This window comes from Xiphophorus maculatus, chromosome 20, assembly GCF_002775205.1.
Source record: "Xiphophorus maculatus strain JP 163 A chromosome 20, X_maculatus-5.0-male, whole genome shotgun sequence".
NCBI lineage: Eukaryota > Metazoa > Chordata > Actinopteri > Cyprinodontiformes > Poeciliidae > Xiphophorus > Xiphophorus maculatus.
In genome coordinates, this window is record NC_036462.1 from 24,063,266 (window position 1) to 24,080,466 (window position 17,201).

Below are 17,201 nucleotides of genomic sequence, written 5' to 3' on the forward strand. Positions count from 1 at the left end.
ATTTGAGGGTACTTAATGGAAAAACACTGGTTCTTAATGGCATTCCTTTCATTAACGCCAACCTCAGTGAGGCTTATCTTTAATTACTGAATAGTTTCTAGTTTGTTTAGTCTGTCTCAATTTAAATTTCGGAATAAGAAATGACTTTTCAGAGTAAATAAAAACAGCTGAGCAGTCCTTTAATTAAGTGCTGACCAGAAATCTACCTTAGCGTCGCTAGTCAAACAGTGTATAGACATAATATCCTGTAGAAAAATTGTTTGCTGCACAAACTTTTTATGACTGAGTCAATTCGCTAATGCAGCATCGCCCAAAGCAAAGAGCCATATACCCAATATAAAAAAAAAAAAAAAAAACACTTTAAATTTACCTGAGATTGTACATTAATAGTATTCCTCTATAGAGCACTAAAGTATAATGTCTTCACAATTTTGGCATTGTGAACTGTCCATAAAAATTAAAATGACATTGAAGGGGGTCATTGAGCAGAAAATGTCAAAGAGCAGGACATTACGTTATTTACATGTTGTCAAAGGAAGAAATAAAATTTACAATTGGAATTGGAAAGCCACGTAAAATTAATTGGGAGTGTCACTATTACTGCCGTATGTGAGACTGAAGGTGGAGAAACTATTTGAAGAGCATATTCCTCTGAAATGAAAGTCACACATTGTCCCATTAGATAATGATTCGTGTTTATTTCACTGTTCCCGAGATATGATCAAAATGCTTATACATTAGATGCTGCAACAGTTATCACTCTTTGTAAAATCTGTATTCAGGCTCTCACAATTTTTGATTTGTTGTAGACAGGACTTTTATTGTAGAAACTTTTAAAAAAGGTAAGTCCTAATAGCATCTGAAGCGATGCTAATCATTGCTTTAGACTGTGAGAAAAATACAAATAGAGTTTAAAATATATGCCTTGAGTAACAAAGTTCTCTGCTAACTTATAGTATTTTTTACTCAACAGGAAGCTTAAATGAACGACAAACAAGAGAAGGGGAAAAAAAATATGAGAAAAAAAGCTTTTTTAGTTGGTAGAAATAAAAGAGTGTACATTTGCTTGGAAAAGCATGAATATAGATGGAAAAACAGATGGAATATGTTTCCAAATTCAGGTCTATATAATACTTTATTTTCCAATAATGACATTCCTGTAGCCCTTGACATGGCACAACTTGTTGCTATCGAAGTCGACAACCAGTTTCCTCAAGCCAGAATGGGTTGGAGTGAAGTAGATTTTAACTTTGGCGTCTTCCCCTGGTCCCACCGTGCAGCCCAACCTGGAAGGTAAATGTTTAAGTATTACTTCTCTGAAAGCTGCTTGAAGACTTTGTCAAGATACTCAGATTGCATAAACATTTCACAGATAAATCACTACAGACACAGAACTCTTGCTTATGACTATCTATGGCGGTAATGCAGCCAGAGCAACATGGCTTAACATGTTTAAAACTGCTCTAGGCCAAAATCTAAATGCAAGGATTCTTTTTAATCTCCTGTCAACACAAATTAGGTGTAAACAGGGAATCATTTTAGGTGCAGCTGGAAATCTAGCAACCTCTCGGAAATGATGTTTCCTCCAGTGAGGTTGGCCCCCTCAATGCTGAAGCAGCAGTTGTCCAGCGGCTCTGGCAGAGGGTTCTGGAGGCTGATCTCTGCAGCCAGCTTCCGGTTCTCCTTTGGTTCACCCAGGATCTGTAGAGAACAACCACATGAACTTGATTAAAGTCTTGCAACATTGCAACTAAGACCTTTAGTGTACAGTATTTTGTTAGGATTTTATGTGGTAAACCAACACAAAGTAGAAAGTAAGCGTGTAGAGGATATAAAAATCTTAAATTGAGATGCTCATTTGTATTCAACTCGCTATACTTTGTGATCCATGAATCAAAATCCACTGCAACCAGTTGCCTTCTGACCGCACCTGATCTGCGTGTTTTTTTGATGGCCCAGTCAAAGTTCACCTAAATTGAATCGAGAATTTGTAGCAAGGCTTGAAAAGGCTTGTTTATAGATGCTCTCCATCTAAAACTAGCAGAGATATCCCCCCCCCCAACAGCATGCCAGACTTCAAATTAAAATTCACATTTTTGAGTAAAATTTTAGAACTATGTATCTTCCTACTTCATCTCCACAATTAATCAATGCTTTCTGTTGATTTTTACATAAAATCTAATACAAAATAAATGTAGATTCACGTTGACTGTAATATCTAATGCTGCTTCATAACACTGTACGATTGATAGAAAGCTTTAGTAGATTGGTATACAGGGATTATCAGAGTGAAATCTACATGTTGAGGTATGTTTACAAGCAACACAGAGCAGCCTTAAAAATGTTTATCTGCAGAAGGTGACCTAAAAAAGCAAATGGAGACAAGAAGCACCAAAGAAGGGAAGGACTGCTTTACAGCCGATGCCTTGCAGCTGTTTGAGAAGTCAGAAGGACTAAAGATAAATTTGAATTCCTCAATGGAGTAACTCTCAGCTTGTGTCTCTGAAGTTTCTGTCATCTACCTCAGCTGTAGTCTCTGTGTGTGTTATGTGTCTCTGAGCGTGACACTCCTGGGCAATCAACTGCATACCTGATATTTACAGCATATTTACTCTGGCGTCTCACACGGTCATTTCCAGGTCAAACTTCTACCAACACAGATCTGCGTATTCACCATTCAGCTCTTAAACACGGCATTGAAAGCTTATCTTTGCAATTTAACTCTGACTGATTTGACAAATTCTGTACACCCCTACAACTATTGCTTCTGGATAACCCAGCTTAACCTCTTTACCTACTATGTAGCTCCTGTACTATACACACTCAGCAACAATACCTTATAATCACCCTTAAAACTGTTCTGCTCTACTTCACCTTAAAGTCTGTACTGCTTTTGATCTGTTAAAATTACCCGATTGTTAAATACCTTTTTCATCAACAGTGCTTTGCAAAAAAAAAAAATAAAAATTACAGTGATTGAAGTTTTTTTTACAATTTTTGTGTTACAGCCACAAATTTCAGTTCACTGTATTTGAATGTTGACCGATGGACCTACACAAAAGTAGCACAAAAGTAAAGAGTGCAAATAGTGGAAGAAAATAGATGTGCATTTGCAAAAGAAAAAAAACAAATCTGAAAAGTGTGGCATGCTTTTATATTCAGCCCCCTTCACGGTGACACCCCCTAATAAAGCCCAGTGTACTCAATTGCATTAAGATTTAGGATAATTAGTAAATTGAGTCCACCTATTTGTTATTTTATCTCAGTATAAATCCAGCTGTTCTGCAAATGTTTATTAGAAAACATTATTGAAACATTATTGAAAAAGAAAACATTATGAAGATGAAGAAAATGTAAGAATATTTAAAGCTTTTAATATCTCACATCTATTAATAGAATGGACATTATTGTCATCTATCAAATCTAAATTGAAAAAAAAGGCACATCTGTAAACCTGCCAAGACACAGCCATCCACCTACACTAACAGGCTGGGCAACGAGAGCCCAGAGTAACAAGCCAAAGGTAACTCTGGAGGAGCTGCAGAAATGCACAAGAATCAAAACTAAATCGTTACAATAATTGACACAGAATAACCTCAAAAAGATTTTAAAATATTGGTTATGCAACACTCCTCAAAGTGCACATAAAGTTGGAACTGTACTCACTCTGACTTTGATTTCAGGATTGTCCAGCACGATGTTTCTCATTGCCAGTTTGGCCTCTCCTGTGGAGTAGTTGTGCAGTAGAACTGCCAGCCGAATTAAGTTGTCCTCTGTGACTTGGTCCCCATACTTTGAGTAATTCAGCCTTAGGGGAACTCGCCTCTCTGGAATGTCACACACAAAACATTTTTGACAGAATTAGAACAAGCATCATTTCAGAGATGTCCCTGTCCAGACGGTGGCGTGACTCACCTGCACCTGGTGGGAGCTGAACATTGAGCAGGTCTTTAAAACCACAATTCCCCCCCAAAACTCCGTTGTAGGACACAGCGCAGGACCCAAACACCAGGCGACATTTCTTCTCTTCTTCGGTGTTGTTAGTGACAACAGCAAACACGTCAAAGTCGCAGCCCTTCCTCATGTCAGAGGTAACTTTGATGGTAACGTGAAGACCCGGGTCTGGGTTCTCTTGGAGAAGCTTGTTTAGGTGATTGGCTTTCTTGAATGCTTCGCGCTCTTCATCAGATCCTGGGAATGTGGAAGCACAATACACTGACTCACAGGAACTTTGTAGTTTAGGTGATCAAAAAAAATTTAAATATTCAAAATACTATGTATTATTTTGTTTTATACACATGAGTTAATAACCTGTTGATAAGGAATTTATGGAATAACAGAAAGCTTTAACAGAAATTGATTTGACTGTTTCCAGCAGGCAAACACATTTAGAAAAATGAAAATTATGCATGCAACAGATGAAAAATACTTTGTATTTTCAATAATTACACTTCACATACTCCAAGGAAAACTAAGCCAAAAATAACTTAAACATAGGATGTGAGATTTTCTAATTACATTTATTCAACAGAAGTCAAGCATTTAAATTTGCCAAATGCTTGCACAGGTTGTAAAAACACAGCTGTCTTCTTTATGACCTAATCAGTCTCTCATAACATAGGGCAAGAAGTTGGTTCAATTTTTCTTATACAGCTTCTTCACTGAGCTTTGCGTGCATTTGTTTATAGATGGCCCTCTCTAAAGTACAGGCTGATACTTTCAGTTGGGTGAGGTTTGAACTTCTGCCATCCCGATGACTCAATTTGTTTTTCTTTTTGCACCACCGTAATGGACATTTGTGCTTTCGCTTGGGTTAATTGTTCTGTTCCAGGCTTCGGCGTTTGATAACATCCAGCTGTCGGACAGATAACCTCACATTTCACTAAGGAACTTTCCTGCACAGAAAAGTTCATACTTAACAATAACCTCCAACTTATATAAATGGACTATGTGGTTGCAAATCTACCAAATTTACTGATAGTTGGTATGAGGCGTTTGTGGACATGTGCTGGGGGTTTTTTGTATAACAAATGTAGAAATGCGAGGACTGTGGGAAGCTAATGATGCCTGCACAGTTTGAGCTGTCACTCTGAGATCTATAAGTAAGCATGTCTCAGAGTATTACTTAGTTTCACCTCGGTGTGAACTTGGTCATATGTCATCTTTTGAGAGGGTTGGCAAATGTGTAATTTTTTCCACTTGTGAAAGATCTCCCTTACTGTAGAGGGATGGATTTCAAATTCTTTTCAAATGACCTTGCAACTCCTACAGGATTTATGGGCTGCAGCAGCAGATGTTTCCCTGTGAAAACTCCTTATCTAATTTTACCTTGGCATTGTGTTAATCCACACTCCTAAGCATCTGCTGTAATAGTCAAACAGGCTGTTAAATCCGTTTAATAGGCACATCTATATTAAAAGCTACTAATTAATTATTTTTGAAAGCAGTTAGAGGAGACATAGATGTCTTGACATTGTTACATTTAAATGTATTTTTTAAGATATCTATATCCTAAATTAAGGTGTTACAATTTTGAATATTTATAAGGCATTTCAATCACATTTAATTCCTGATTTTACAAGGGACCTGGGGGCAGCATTTATATTTTAGCCTAAAGGTCTAGGCGAGTTAGAATAGCTTTGTTCACCTAAATAAGTCAAACCATCATTTGAAATCTACATTTGTTATTTTCTCTGGTTATCTTTTGATTATTAATTATTTGTGCTTGTTGATTTGAAACATTTAAGAGTAATAGAGGAAATCTATATTGGGGCAAATACTTTTTGCTCTTCTCTTTTAACTACTATTTTTGTTGCACAAGTGAGAATCTAATGGTAATGCATGGCTTGGCCATTAACATATTCAATAAAGGAAGAGTTACTTGCATCTATCCAATGATAATTAATATGAATGGCCTGAATGCAAATCAGCCTAAAAAATGAAATTTATAAGAATTTAAAGTCTAATAATTTAATTATTAATAAAATAATTAAACTATCAGCACACATCTCGATTGGAATATATAATAAATCATTATATCACCAAAAATTTTTGTTTCATGCAGTTTCATTAATTTTCTTATTAATAGCGTACTGCAAAAATAAATAGATTTGATCTGATTTTAAATGTTAATTTTCTTACAAATTATGCATATTTCTTTTTAATTATTTTTAAAATTTTATTTTTGCTTTTAATTATTGACACATTTAAGTAATTGAGAATCCAATACTTACCTGCCTTTTATATGCAAGTATATCTACGTCCCATTTTATTCCATCAATGACGCAGAAAATAAATATTTTGACGTTATGAGTAATATATTGTGGTACCTTCAGGGTACTTGTAGAGGTGAGTGACGTCCTCTCTGCTGTCACTGCCAACGCTCTTGGTGCTGATCATCTGGCCCACCAATCCAATTGTGGTAACTTTTGAAGTGCTGCCGTCCTTTTTCTTCATCACTGTGACAACATCAGCATTGACTTCAGCGAAAACAAACGGGGCATCGTACTTGAACGCAAGCTCTCCCTCCTTGATGGCCCTGAGAGGGATGGGGCCGCAGCAATACACTCCTAAGACAAAGGGGACAATGTCAGAACTGAAAATGACAGATAATAGTTCTACAAAACATATATATTTATTTTAAAAGTATTGCCTTCACTCTTCTCCTGGGGAGTGGGGTCACTAGCCTGCCACCCGTCAAAATCAGGCTTGAGGTCAGGTCTAGTCATCCAGCTTTCCACCCAGCAGTGATAATTCCTGAAGATATATTACACAATGTGAGTGCTCATAATACTGCCAATCACTCATTAAATACAATGTAAGTAAGGTCTAACCAGATCATTTCTCTGGATTGAATGAGTTCCCCATTTTCGTTGACGTAACGCTCAATCACCAGGTTGCTGTTGGTGTCGTGGGCAGACAGATAGTTGGTTATGACTCGGCAAGGAATGCCCAATGCTCTGGAAACTAAAACAAAGGACGATAAAGTTTGCTGTTTTTGATTGACAAAAATAATGAGTCATTTTCTCTAAACAGGCCAATAGCCCACCGTTTCTTACCAGAGCAGGCCACAGCAGCAAACACCCAGCATTGTCCGTAACGAACAGGCTGACAGGACTGTGTGTCCCAATTTCGCAGAATCTCCACACTGCCACGCCAAACCAAGGGACTGACGCCTCCCTCATATCCATCTGTCCATTTTCCCAGCAAGACTCCTTTATCATCATTGCAATTCACCTGCCGGACAACGAAAAAGCTGGGCTCACATGTGGAAAAAAAAAGTTTTTCACATGTGAAATATAAGACTTGGAGAGGAGTAATTAGTCGTACCATGGCACTTAGCACTCGGGTTACGTAGATGGGGTTTCTTCTCCCTGAGTAGTCTTTTCCAGGATTTCGTAAACATTTGGGATTCATATCCAGAATCCTCAGACAAATATCCAGGATTCCACTTTCGAACTGCAAACACAGCAAATATACTTGATGAATGTTTGCCTGTAGGAAGGTATGCTGTAAATGTGGGAAAACAAAACTAAGCTGGATATTTTCAAGAAGTGCAAACGCAGCACAGTTTATGCACACATAGGTTTTGTAGCGTTTTAGAAATTTCATAGGCTATCTAGGAAAAAGAGCATATTTTCCTCTTATTGCAATCACTCTTATTCAAGCTCATTCAACACTCTGACAAACTCCTGGCTCATCTGATTGATTGCTTATGGTGATAAGGAGAGGTTAACAGAGTCAGTGTTGGTGTTGGTACCTGGCCAAAGTTCCAAGGAGTGGGTATGGTGTGTTTGCTGCTACCTCGAAAGATGATCCCATCCTGAGAAAGCACATACTCTGCCAGATTCTGCTCATTGTCCATGTACACTGCATCCGCTGTTGCCAAGACAAAGCACAAACAATGTCCCAACGTGAGTTCAAACTAGCGGTCCTTTGTTTTAAACAAATTCCTAAAATGCTTCACTGCGGCTTATTATCAATTAATGTACCAAGTTTTGGCAATTATTTGTTTCTTATGATTTATTATCCCCTCTTCTTGTTAGCTCTAATCCTTAACACACGCTGGTGTGAAACATGATCATCTAAGCTCTTGTTAGCTCCACTAGATCCTCTGCTTGACAGACATGTCCTCCCAGATGCAGGCATGTTTACCCACCTGGACACCAGGGATTAAACAGAAGAACGAACTCAATCTTCTCTGATTGGCCCAGGGTAAGGGTGTAGCGGCCAATTGGAGCTTTGGGAGAAGAGCAGATAGACAGGGCCACCATGTCTCCAGGGGGGCTGGTTACCGTAGCACTCCAGGTGGACGTGTCCATGCTAGAAGAGAGACCAAAACGGGCCCTGGTGCCATACTGCTCAGAGGGCTGAGGACCTGAAAACAGCCAAAAAAAACAGTTAATTAGAAAGAAGAAAGCAAATCTTTCAAAATTGTTTGCAAATTTACCTGACAAGCACCTGAATCTAAACATCTGCAACTGTTCGGCCATACATTTACAACACAGAGGTGCCATAAACAATCAATAAATGCTTACCCACTAAACTTCAGAGAACTCTGGAAGATCTTCCAGCAGTGTTGCCGACTAACGCAACTTTGGCTTTGCATTGTGCTATTCTTTCTGTCTTGAATGGAAGAGCCAACTTGAATCCATCAGAATATGGTTGTGTGTTAAGGCCTGATAGTATTATCTGTGATTATACACACGCTTCCCTTCTGACCAGCAACATTTCCTGTTGAATTGGGTGGTTTGCAGCTGTTGCCTTATCAGGCTTTTTGTAAGAGACAGATAGGTTTTTTTTCATTCTGAAGACAAATACAATGCAAGAGCTATGCTTTCCAGCAATAACAGAAGAGCCTGATTACAGTCACACACAAAAATGTAGGAGGGCTTGACTTCAGCAGTGGAAATACAGAACACTGCGCTAAAGATGAAAAGTGAACACATTCAGAAGCACCTCTCATGTTTGGACTAGAATGCTGCCCTTTCCTTTACCACTGCTGCTTCCTTTCCCTCTTCATATTTGAACAGGTTGCGAAGGAAATTCACATAAGCAAACACACCCAGTAATAAGTGGCTGAGTGCACTCACTTCCCGAATGAGAGGAAGTATCCTCAATGCTTTTTCACCAGAGAGAAGTACACTTGTACAATCCATAATTGAAATTGAACTACTATTAAATGAACAAGAACTATTTAAATTGAAAGACTGCACCGGTTTCTGCGACGCAGTCAAGAGAGCTGATGCCCGGCTGGTAGCTCCCAGACCGAAGATACAGGCTGACGGTGAACGGCTGGCCTCTCCGGACGATGAGTCGATCCACTCCGTTGAGGTCAGTGCGATGGTCCGTGTTGTTGAACAAGCACTCCAGGTTCCAGCGCTCAATGTCCAGAGCTTAAAATAAAGCAAACATCCCCATCAGTAGCTTAAAACGAATGTGTTTTTACTACAAAAGTGTAAAAACACATGCTTTTACCTGATTCTATCATATTCTAAAAATATTTTTGGTCTTTTTTTTGTTTTAAATTAAGTCAAATTTTGTTTTTCTATTAACATGCTGTCCATGCATCCTTTAAATTACCTCATATAATACCACATAAAATGTTTTGCTGTAAAGTCAGTGTGTTATTTAAGAGTCATAAACTTTATTGAGCACCAGTACATAAACCAATCACACCGCTGCAGCTAAATGCATCTAGCTGTGATGGATGTGAAGTTTTAGCGGATAGAAAAGGAGTTTGACTTTGAATGTGACATGGTTGTTATTTCCAGATAAGCTGTTTTGAGTGCTTCAGGAACTATTGATCTGCTGGGATTTTCACTCACAACCATCTGTGGAGTTTTCAGAAAATGGTGTGAAAAACCAATTACATCCAGCAATCAGCAATTGTGTGAACTGCTTGGCCTTGATGTCAGACGTCAGGGGAGAATGGGAGTCCTGGTTAAAGACAATAAAGAGGCAACAGTAATCAAAATATGTTCAATGTCATCTCTGAATCTACTACACAGAAAACCCTGAGACTGACGGACTACAGTATCAGCAGATCCCGCATTTGTCATTGCTGTTAATTCATAACTATGTTTTCTAATTTAGAGATTATGTGGCTGCATAGTAGGATTTAGTGTGCGCTTTTCAGATCAGATACATAATGCTAAGGAAAATGATTATTTAATGCTAAAATACACTTAATCTTACGACACGTGTAAAGGTATAGCCAACACTTTTATTTGGAACGGTTTTCTGTTGAGCATGTGGGAACTGGGAATGGCAGACAGGCAGGCAGGGCCCTTTTTTCCTCCCCCTTCTGACAGACAGAGCAATAAAATTTAAATTCCGATAGAGCAGGAGACTCTTTGGCGCCTCTCCCCGTACCTGGCACGGCCCAAGACGAAGTGGTCCCCCCCCCCTTTTTTGCTTGGACAAAAAACAGACACCTTTGCCACAATGAGGGGAGTTTTTTCAAGTTCTCTGAGGGCTGAGGGAGTTTCTAATTGGTCAAAGAACGGAGCGCCTTTTTTGCATATATTAAATAGGGAAACTCCTCTTCTGTTTAAAAATTCCAGGCCAGAAAACGGAGTTAGAGTTTTTTTTCATCTTTTCTCCACGTGGGCGCCTTTGTCTGTCTTATGTGTTTTCGTGTTGTCTGTTTCATGTTGTCTGTATAAAATGTATATCTCTGTACCTCTGCAGCTCTGTTAACGGATTCATGCGGTGCTTAGTATGAATTAAACTATGTGATCTGTGACGTCATTGTGCCTGCCGTTTCCTTGCCAGCTGTGACGAGATCCGCTCGACCCGGCTAACAGGAGGAAAAGGAGAGCCATGCTTTTCCAAAATTTAAGCTAACATAATAACTTTTCTCCTTAACAATAACCACCGACACGAAGAGCAGCTTGTTCGGTTATTTACTATTCATTAAGATCATTTAGTTTCTGCTTGATTCAATAGAAGCTAAACACAGACAGTGTCTCCCTTCTCCAGATACTTTGCTATTACACACAGAGTCCTCCCCTTTGGATTGTTGTATAAACAAGAGGCTACAGTTCCCTTGTGTAACACCTCCACAGATGGAGATGTATGTCAGAAGGCTAGATTTTCCCCACTTACTAAAGCCCAGTGTAACGATTTTTGCTTGAAGTCCCTATTATGATGTCAAGCCTGGACTAGACTTAATTGCACACAGATTTAGCTACAAAGGCTTCCTGCTGTTTTACATAAGTTACTTAAAAAACATTTCTGGGAAGTAGTCGGTGTTTAATCTTGGCCTTCATCTGAAAAGAAGTACACACAAGATGGTGTTGGTACAGCGTTCCAGACCAGGGGTTTCAACATTTCCCTCCCTTACTCCCCTAAACCACCAAACTGATGGACAGACAAAGCAAGAACCCTTAATGGCCCTTAGTATATTTAGACTAGATTTAGTACTAAATAAAACATTTAACATAGTGAACAGATTTCTGAACCCTTAATGTGAGCACTTTTGACTAAAATACATTATTTCATGCCTCCTTTCATCAACTTGTTACTTGTGGCCATGTTAATGTCTATTTGAAGACATAACTTTGAAAAGATACAGACAAAAATTGGGAATCAGAAACCGTACCACTAGTTATCAACACCTCAGTGCCCCACTTGGAGATGCGACTCTTACACTGAAGACTTTTTTTCTAGATCATTGGCCAGCGGGGGGAGACGTGGGCCCCCTCTTTTTGTGAATTTCAAGCCTTAAAAAGTCAACACATTTTTTCCATCTAAGCTTCTGCAGATTGTGTGATTAATAAACAGAATTCCTGAATTTTAATGGGAAATGAACTTAAATTTAATCGGAAATTTATGTTCCAATTTAAGTTTTCATCATTTAAACTCGCCCACCAATGATAATGTTAAGATTTCTTTGTTGTTGTTGTTGTTGTCGTCAGTAGGTCTGTTTTAAAAACAGAAAATTATTTTCTGAGGAAAGTTACAACTTGATAAGTGTACCCATGTTGTCCATTGGTGGTTGATAATTTCCACCACAGCACATGATTGTCTTTCCTGGGTGTCCCTGTAACAACCTGATCACCTGTCCTGCCTCTCACTCATTAACCATTGGAGACAGACAAAAGGAAAACTCTCTCCTTCCACCCAAATGATTCTGGAAACATTAAGTTGCTGAAGAGCATTACTTGTTTAATAATTGATTTTATTGATTATCCTTATCAACCCACTTTTCTGTAGCCTCGCTTTTAAAAATGAACCATGTTAACCCATAACCCAACACTTCATTGTTAAATCCAACCAGAACGAGACCAGCAGATGTTTGACCCAAAAGCAGGTTAACAAATTAAATTGGGTTGTTTTGTTACCTCATACTTTTAAGAGTGTGCTGTTCAATTAATAACATGAAGGCATGCCCGAAGATTTACGAATATGATGTCTGAAAAAGGAATGAGAAACAGATGCTCAACTTTCTGCAGAGATTTATGTCCTTTGTTGGTAATTAAGAAGAAAAAACACAACACAAAGCGAGCGCTAGCTGCCAGATGGTGCACATTTGTGATATAAAGTGGAACCGTATGCATACTTGACTTTCAGCTAAGTCTGTAGGGGTATCTCACTACCAGAACGGATTGTAAGAGGAGAGATTCCTGAGATTCCCTACCTTTTTCTCAATGTGCCCGTGCCTCTCCTCTCGCTCCTTAAACCCTGAGGGAGAGGAGAGGCACAGCACAAGGGGACTCTGTCATCAGCAACACTTAGTTCAGTATGAGCATTAAAGGGAAATTAAATAAAGATGACTTAACATGGTAGTAGGGACCAAAAACACTATTTTAGTCCAGGAAACACAAACAAGCAAACACTCTGATGTGAATGAAGTTTTCAGTCTCACAGGTAACACCCACTCAGACTCCAGGTCTACACCACAAGAACTTTTTAAAATAAAAATGAATGCTTTATTCGTGTGGAAAATAGGTGCCACTTGTGACGCCATAAGGCTGTTTAGCAATAATTTGTTGACTGAAAATGTGTTGCGGAGGTGGAAATAAATGTACAAATAGGAAGGAAAAACAAGTTCTGTTTGCTTTTCAGAAGTTCTCTGGTGACAACATGAAAAACAAAATGTAGCGTTGACAAAAAAAAAAAAAAGTATCCAGAGCTCTATGAGACAGTTATTTACTTCAGCCTCCAACTTGATGCCTGCGTGAAAATACAAACATGGAGAGTTGCTCTTTGAATGTTTCTGAATACCTTCACTGGGCGTCTAACGCAAATCATTCTGGAGTGATGGACTCTCAAATATAGAGTCAATTAGCGGTAGCTCAGAGCTGCACCTGTTTTCAGAGGCTATTATAATCTCAGAGCAGCTGTCTACTTAAACATCAAGCTGAAATATTTTTTATGCTTTCATGTCAGCAAGACCTTTCCTTCTGGCTCTGTGCTGCTGATTGATGTGGATTTAAATTGTTACCATGTTATGCTGTGTTATCATTATGCCAATGATGAAAATAGGGATAAAAACAATTTATTGCTTATTTTGTGGGTAACTGTTCAGCTGTGAATGTGTGGCAGAGCATTCAAAGCACCAAATACTGCTCTTGAAAAAAACATTCATCTTTGAAATAGGCTTCATCCGATCTGGACAAAGTAACTTCATTTGATCATGTTTTAGATTTTACTGATATTTATTGACGCTCTGGAGATTATAGTGAAATTAAAAGTTCTGATGATATTGTCAGTTTTGGGGGTTTTAACGCCATTAATTGGAATTCATTGAGACAACGATAAATCAAAATTATTATTATTATGATAGGAAATTTCTCATGATAAATGATAAACAATATGACAAATGTCCACCACGAGTTCATCTAGTGTTACAGTACATGTGTTGTAAATGGGAGTTTGCATGTTCTCCCTGTGCATGCGTGGGTTCTCTCTGGGTACTTCGGCTTCCTCCCACAGTCCAAAAACATGACAGTTAGGTTAATTAAATTCTCCCTAGGGGTGTGTGTGTGTGTGAATGGTTGTTTGTCCTGTATGTCGTTGTGTTGCCCTGCGACAGACTGGCGACCTGTCCAGGGTGACCCCCGCCTCCCGCCTGGAACGTAGCTGGAGATAGGCACCAGCAACCCTCCCGACCCCATTAGGGACAAGGATGAACAGAAAATGGATGGATGAATGGATGTTGTAAGTGGCCATTTCGATAGTGTGACTGGCACAAGAAATCAAAAACCAAAAATGTTAGTAATGAATAAAAAATTATATTAGATAAAACTAAGTCTGAGGTTGCTGGGTTTTCTTTAGATTTAGTTTCTAGTACGAAGCAGAGTTCTTTCATTTAATTATTGCTGGATTTTGCTCCACAACTGTTTGGTTTCTGCTCACTGGAAATGTTTGCATTACTTCATTTAGATTGTTTGCAAACAGCAACAGTTTCTTTTGTAAAACCATGAGAATATTTAAGGAGTAGTGGGATTCAGGCAGAACAGGAGGGTTTTCTCAATGACTGCCAGTCCAAAAATATTTACTACTTGCAGGAAGCAAGAAGTGGGGCGAGAGCCAGCAGGGTTACAGTCCAACTTTGAACAAGACAACTCAAAGAGTAATGTTACACAAGTCGAGGCAATAAAACACTTTTCTCTAAACAGATTTTCTCAAATATGCTATCAATCATAAAGGAAAACAGAAATAAAAGATAACAGTTCAACTTGAACAATTTAAGTCACACATAACTAGAAAAATCTACATATGCAGCACAGCTACATGCTGCAGGAGTTGAGAAAATTAGCAGTTTAAAGCCATCAGGCTGTTGCCTGTCTAAATCTTTATTGAATATTTTCTCAGTATGTACCATCCATATTCATAGATAATTATTATAATCATTGCGTAGAGCAAAATCCACAAATCTAAATACCCCACAAAATATTATTTTTTTTTTCCAAATTTTGATGTTTTAGATTAATTAGTTTTACCAAAATAATTTCTATTGGCCAAATGCTGAAAAAACAAATGAGACTGAATTAAAAAAAGAAAGAGAAAAAAGATTCAGAAATTTCCATAAGATGACTATGTCTATGAACAATTTGAGAAATCCAGATGATGATGTCATGGCATTGCAAGCTTCTAATAGGCTATTTCACAACAATGAAGTTTATTGGATGTGGATGTATTTACGTTTTGCAAACAGAAATATTTGTAATTCTACTGATCCAAACTAGTCTGATTTTATATCAGGCAGTGAGAAAAAAGTGTTTTTTTTATTGCAGTCTGGAAATCTGATTTAAAGTGGAAGTTTCTTACTTATAATTAAGACATGATCTGTTTTCTGCTAACAATACGTTTCTGTATATTTGTCTTTCAAATATAAAAGGTACATATCGATCTGAAAACCTAAACGCGCTTGCACTATCAACCAAGACGTCATTAAACCAAAAATATGTCTGCGGTGCCTAGAACCAATCAGCGTTAGCTTGTAAGCTTATGTTGTTTGCAACCAGTAAAACAAGCGCATTTTAAGCAATCTAGGCTTGTGACAACCAGAATAAGTTAGATTTAACCAAAGCGTCCAGATGCATTTCCTTACCTTGCGCCATAACTGCTGCGGTGCTTTTCAAAGTTTGAGGTTCTGTTTGAATGAATGTCTTGCTCAGTGCAGAGAGCGATGCCTCTCTGCTGTTATCTCGGTCTTCTATTTAAACCTCCTTGTACCAGTCAGAGAAAGGGGGTGTGACACAACCCTCATTAAACCGGAGTGGGGAAGAAAAAAAAAAAAGGACGACCAGAGGCGAGAGTTGGCTGCATTGTGTGCACAAGCTGTATGCAATAGTGATTCACTCACTCACTCACCTCCTGTCAAATGTTTTTTTCCGCAGAAAAACGTCAATGCACTTTTTGATAAAAGGTCATTTGGACCGTTTCTGCATCACCCAGAAATTAAACATGAGTATTACTCATATAGGCTACATGAGTAATAATTAAAAATGAGATATGTGGTTTCTTTCAAAGCCTCCTGTTCCTCAAAGACTTATACTTGGAATGTGTTTAAAGTTGTTTTATTCTATATTATTGAAAGAAAAGCATTTTTGTTACAATTTTATATAAAGTATAATAAAGTGCCACAACTTTACTTTTTTCACGTTACAGCCTCAAACTAAAGAGATTTTATTCTGACAGATCATAGCAAAAATATCTGTAAAGTACAAATATCAACGTTTTTCCAAATTTTATTATAAATCTGGGAAGTGTGCCATGCATTTGTTTTTATACAAATGCAACCTCATAGTTTCTCAGCTGCATCGACATAGATGGATTTTGCAAAACTACAATGGAAACACTCTTTTTGCATCACATGATTCACGTGATCAACAGCCGGATGTTGCTACTGTCGGAAATGATGAAGAGGAAGACAGGAAGTAGGTATTAGGATGATGTATAAGTTATGTATAATAAGTATAAGTATAAGTTTTTTTGTTCTGACATGTTCCGCTGGTTGCACCAGAGCGCTCACAGCATTGCACAGTTCATAAGAACTTGTGTGTCATTCATGCATGTTGATTCGAAAGCTCTTCTGTAAAATCACTGACTACAATTTCACTGTTCCCAAGTAAAAGGGGTTTGTCGCTCCAACGCCGGAATAAGGCGATGCCTCACTACAGCATAAAAACCATATCCGTCATCTAAACCAGGGCCGGCCCAAGGCAAAGCAAACTAAGCAGCCGCTTAGGGCCCCAGAGCCACTAAGGGTCCCCCTGATTTTTTATTTTGTAATAATTTCTATGTCCTTATAATATCAAAAACACACAATTTCACCATGAAGTGATTTGTTACAATAATATATATTTGATAATGTATGTAGAAACTATTATTTTATTGATAAAAAGAAAAACAAATTGCTCTTGGGGGCCCCCGGTGGCCGCGGTAGGTACTGCACGCTTTGCCGGTAACGTGAGCTGCTACATTGATGAGCTACTGTGTTGTTTCTCATTGATCTCATTGATGAGATATGTTGTTTGCTGCTGGGCATAATCATTTTGTGGCTAAAACAAACATTATTTTTACATCAGCTTCTAAGTTATGTGAAAATCATTTGAAGGCACAGAATCAGTCCAATACTGATCCACATTCTCAGGGGGAAAAAAACTTACCTGGTATAAATTACATTTTTAGCTATTGGAGTAACGCTTATAAATAAAACCTAATTTTTCTAATTATTTTGTTGTTGA

The 17,201-nt window shown here is 38.2% G+C and overlaps 1 protein-coding gene across 2 annotated transcripts; it reads right to left on the reverse strand.

Annotated features, from left to right (window-relative positions):
* Positions 1-673: 673 nt before the first annotated feature.
* LOC102225521 (protein-glutamine gamma-glutamyltransferase 2) lies at positions 674-15,679 on the reverse strand. Of its 2 annotated transcripts, XM_005797959.3 has the most exons (13): positions 15,563-15,679; positions 9,216-9,395; positions 8,159-8,377; positions 7,760-7,878; positions 7,330-7,458; positions 7,059-7,236; positions 6,834-6,966; positions 6,653-6,756; positions 6,330-6,569; positions 3,916-4,191; positions 3,667-3,827; positions 1,565-1,701; positions 674-1,286 (listed from the first exon to the last, which is right to left on the reverse strand). In XM_005797959.3, exons 1-13 carry the CDS (start codon positions 15,570-15,572, stop codon positions 1,136-1,138), a joined length of 2,037 nt encoding a protein of 678 aa, XP_005798016.1. In that variant the 5' UTR covers positions 15,573-15,679; the 3' UTR covers positions 674-1,135. The 2 variants fall into 2 exon arrangements, with proteins under 2 accessions (XP_005798016.1, XP_023180523.1); XM_023324755.1 differs by lacking the exons at positions 9,216-9,395; positions 15,563-15,679 and adding an exon at positions 8,538-9,037.
* Between the last annotated feature and the right edge of the window lie 1,522 nt (positions 15,680-17,201).

Coding starts and splice junctions, on each gene's coding strand:
- LOC102225521 (XM_005797959.3), bottom strand. Junction 7,879..8,158: donor GTTTAATCCCTGGTGTCCAG/GTGGGTAAACAT, acceptor TCTTGGCAACAG/CGGATGCAGTGTACATGGAC. Junction 1,702..3,666: donor ATCCTGAAATCAAAGTCAGA/GTGAGTACAGTT, acceptor TGTTCTCTACAG/ATCCTGGGTGAACCAAAGGA.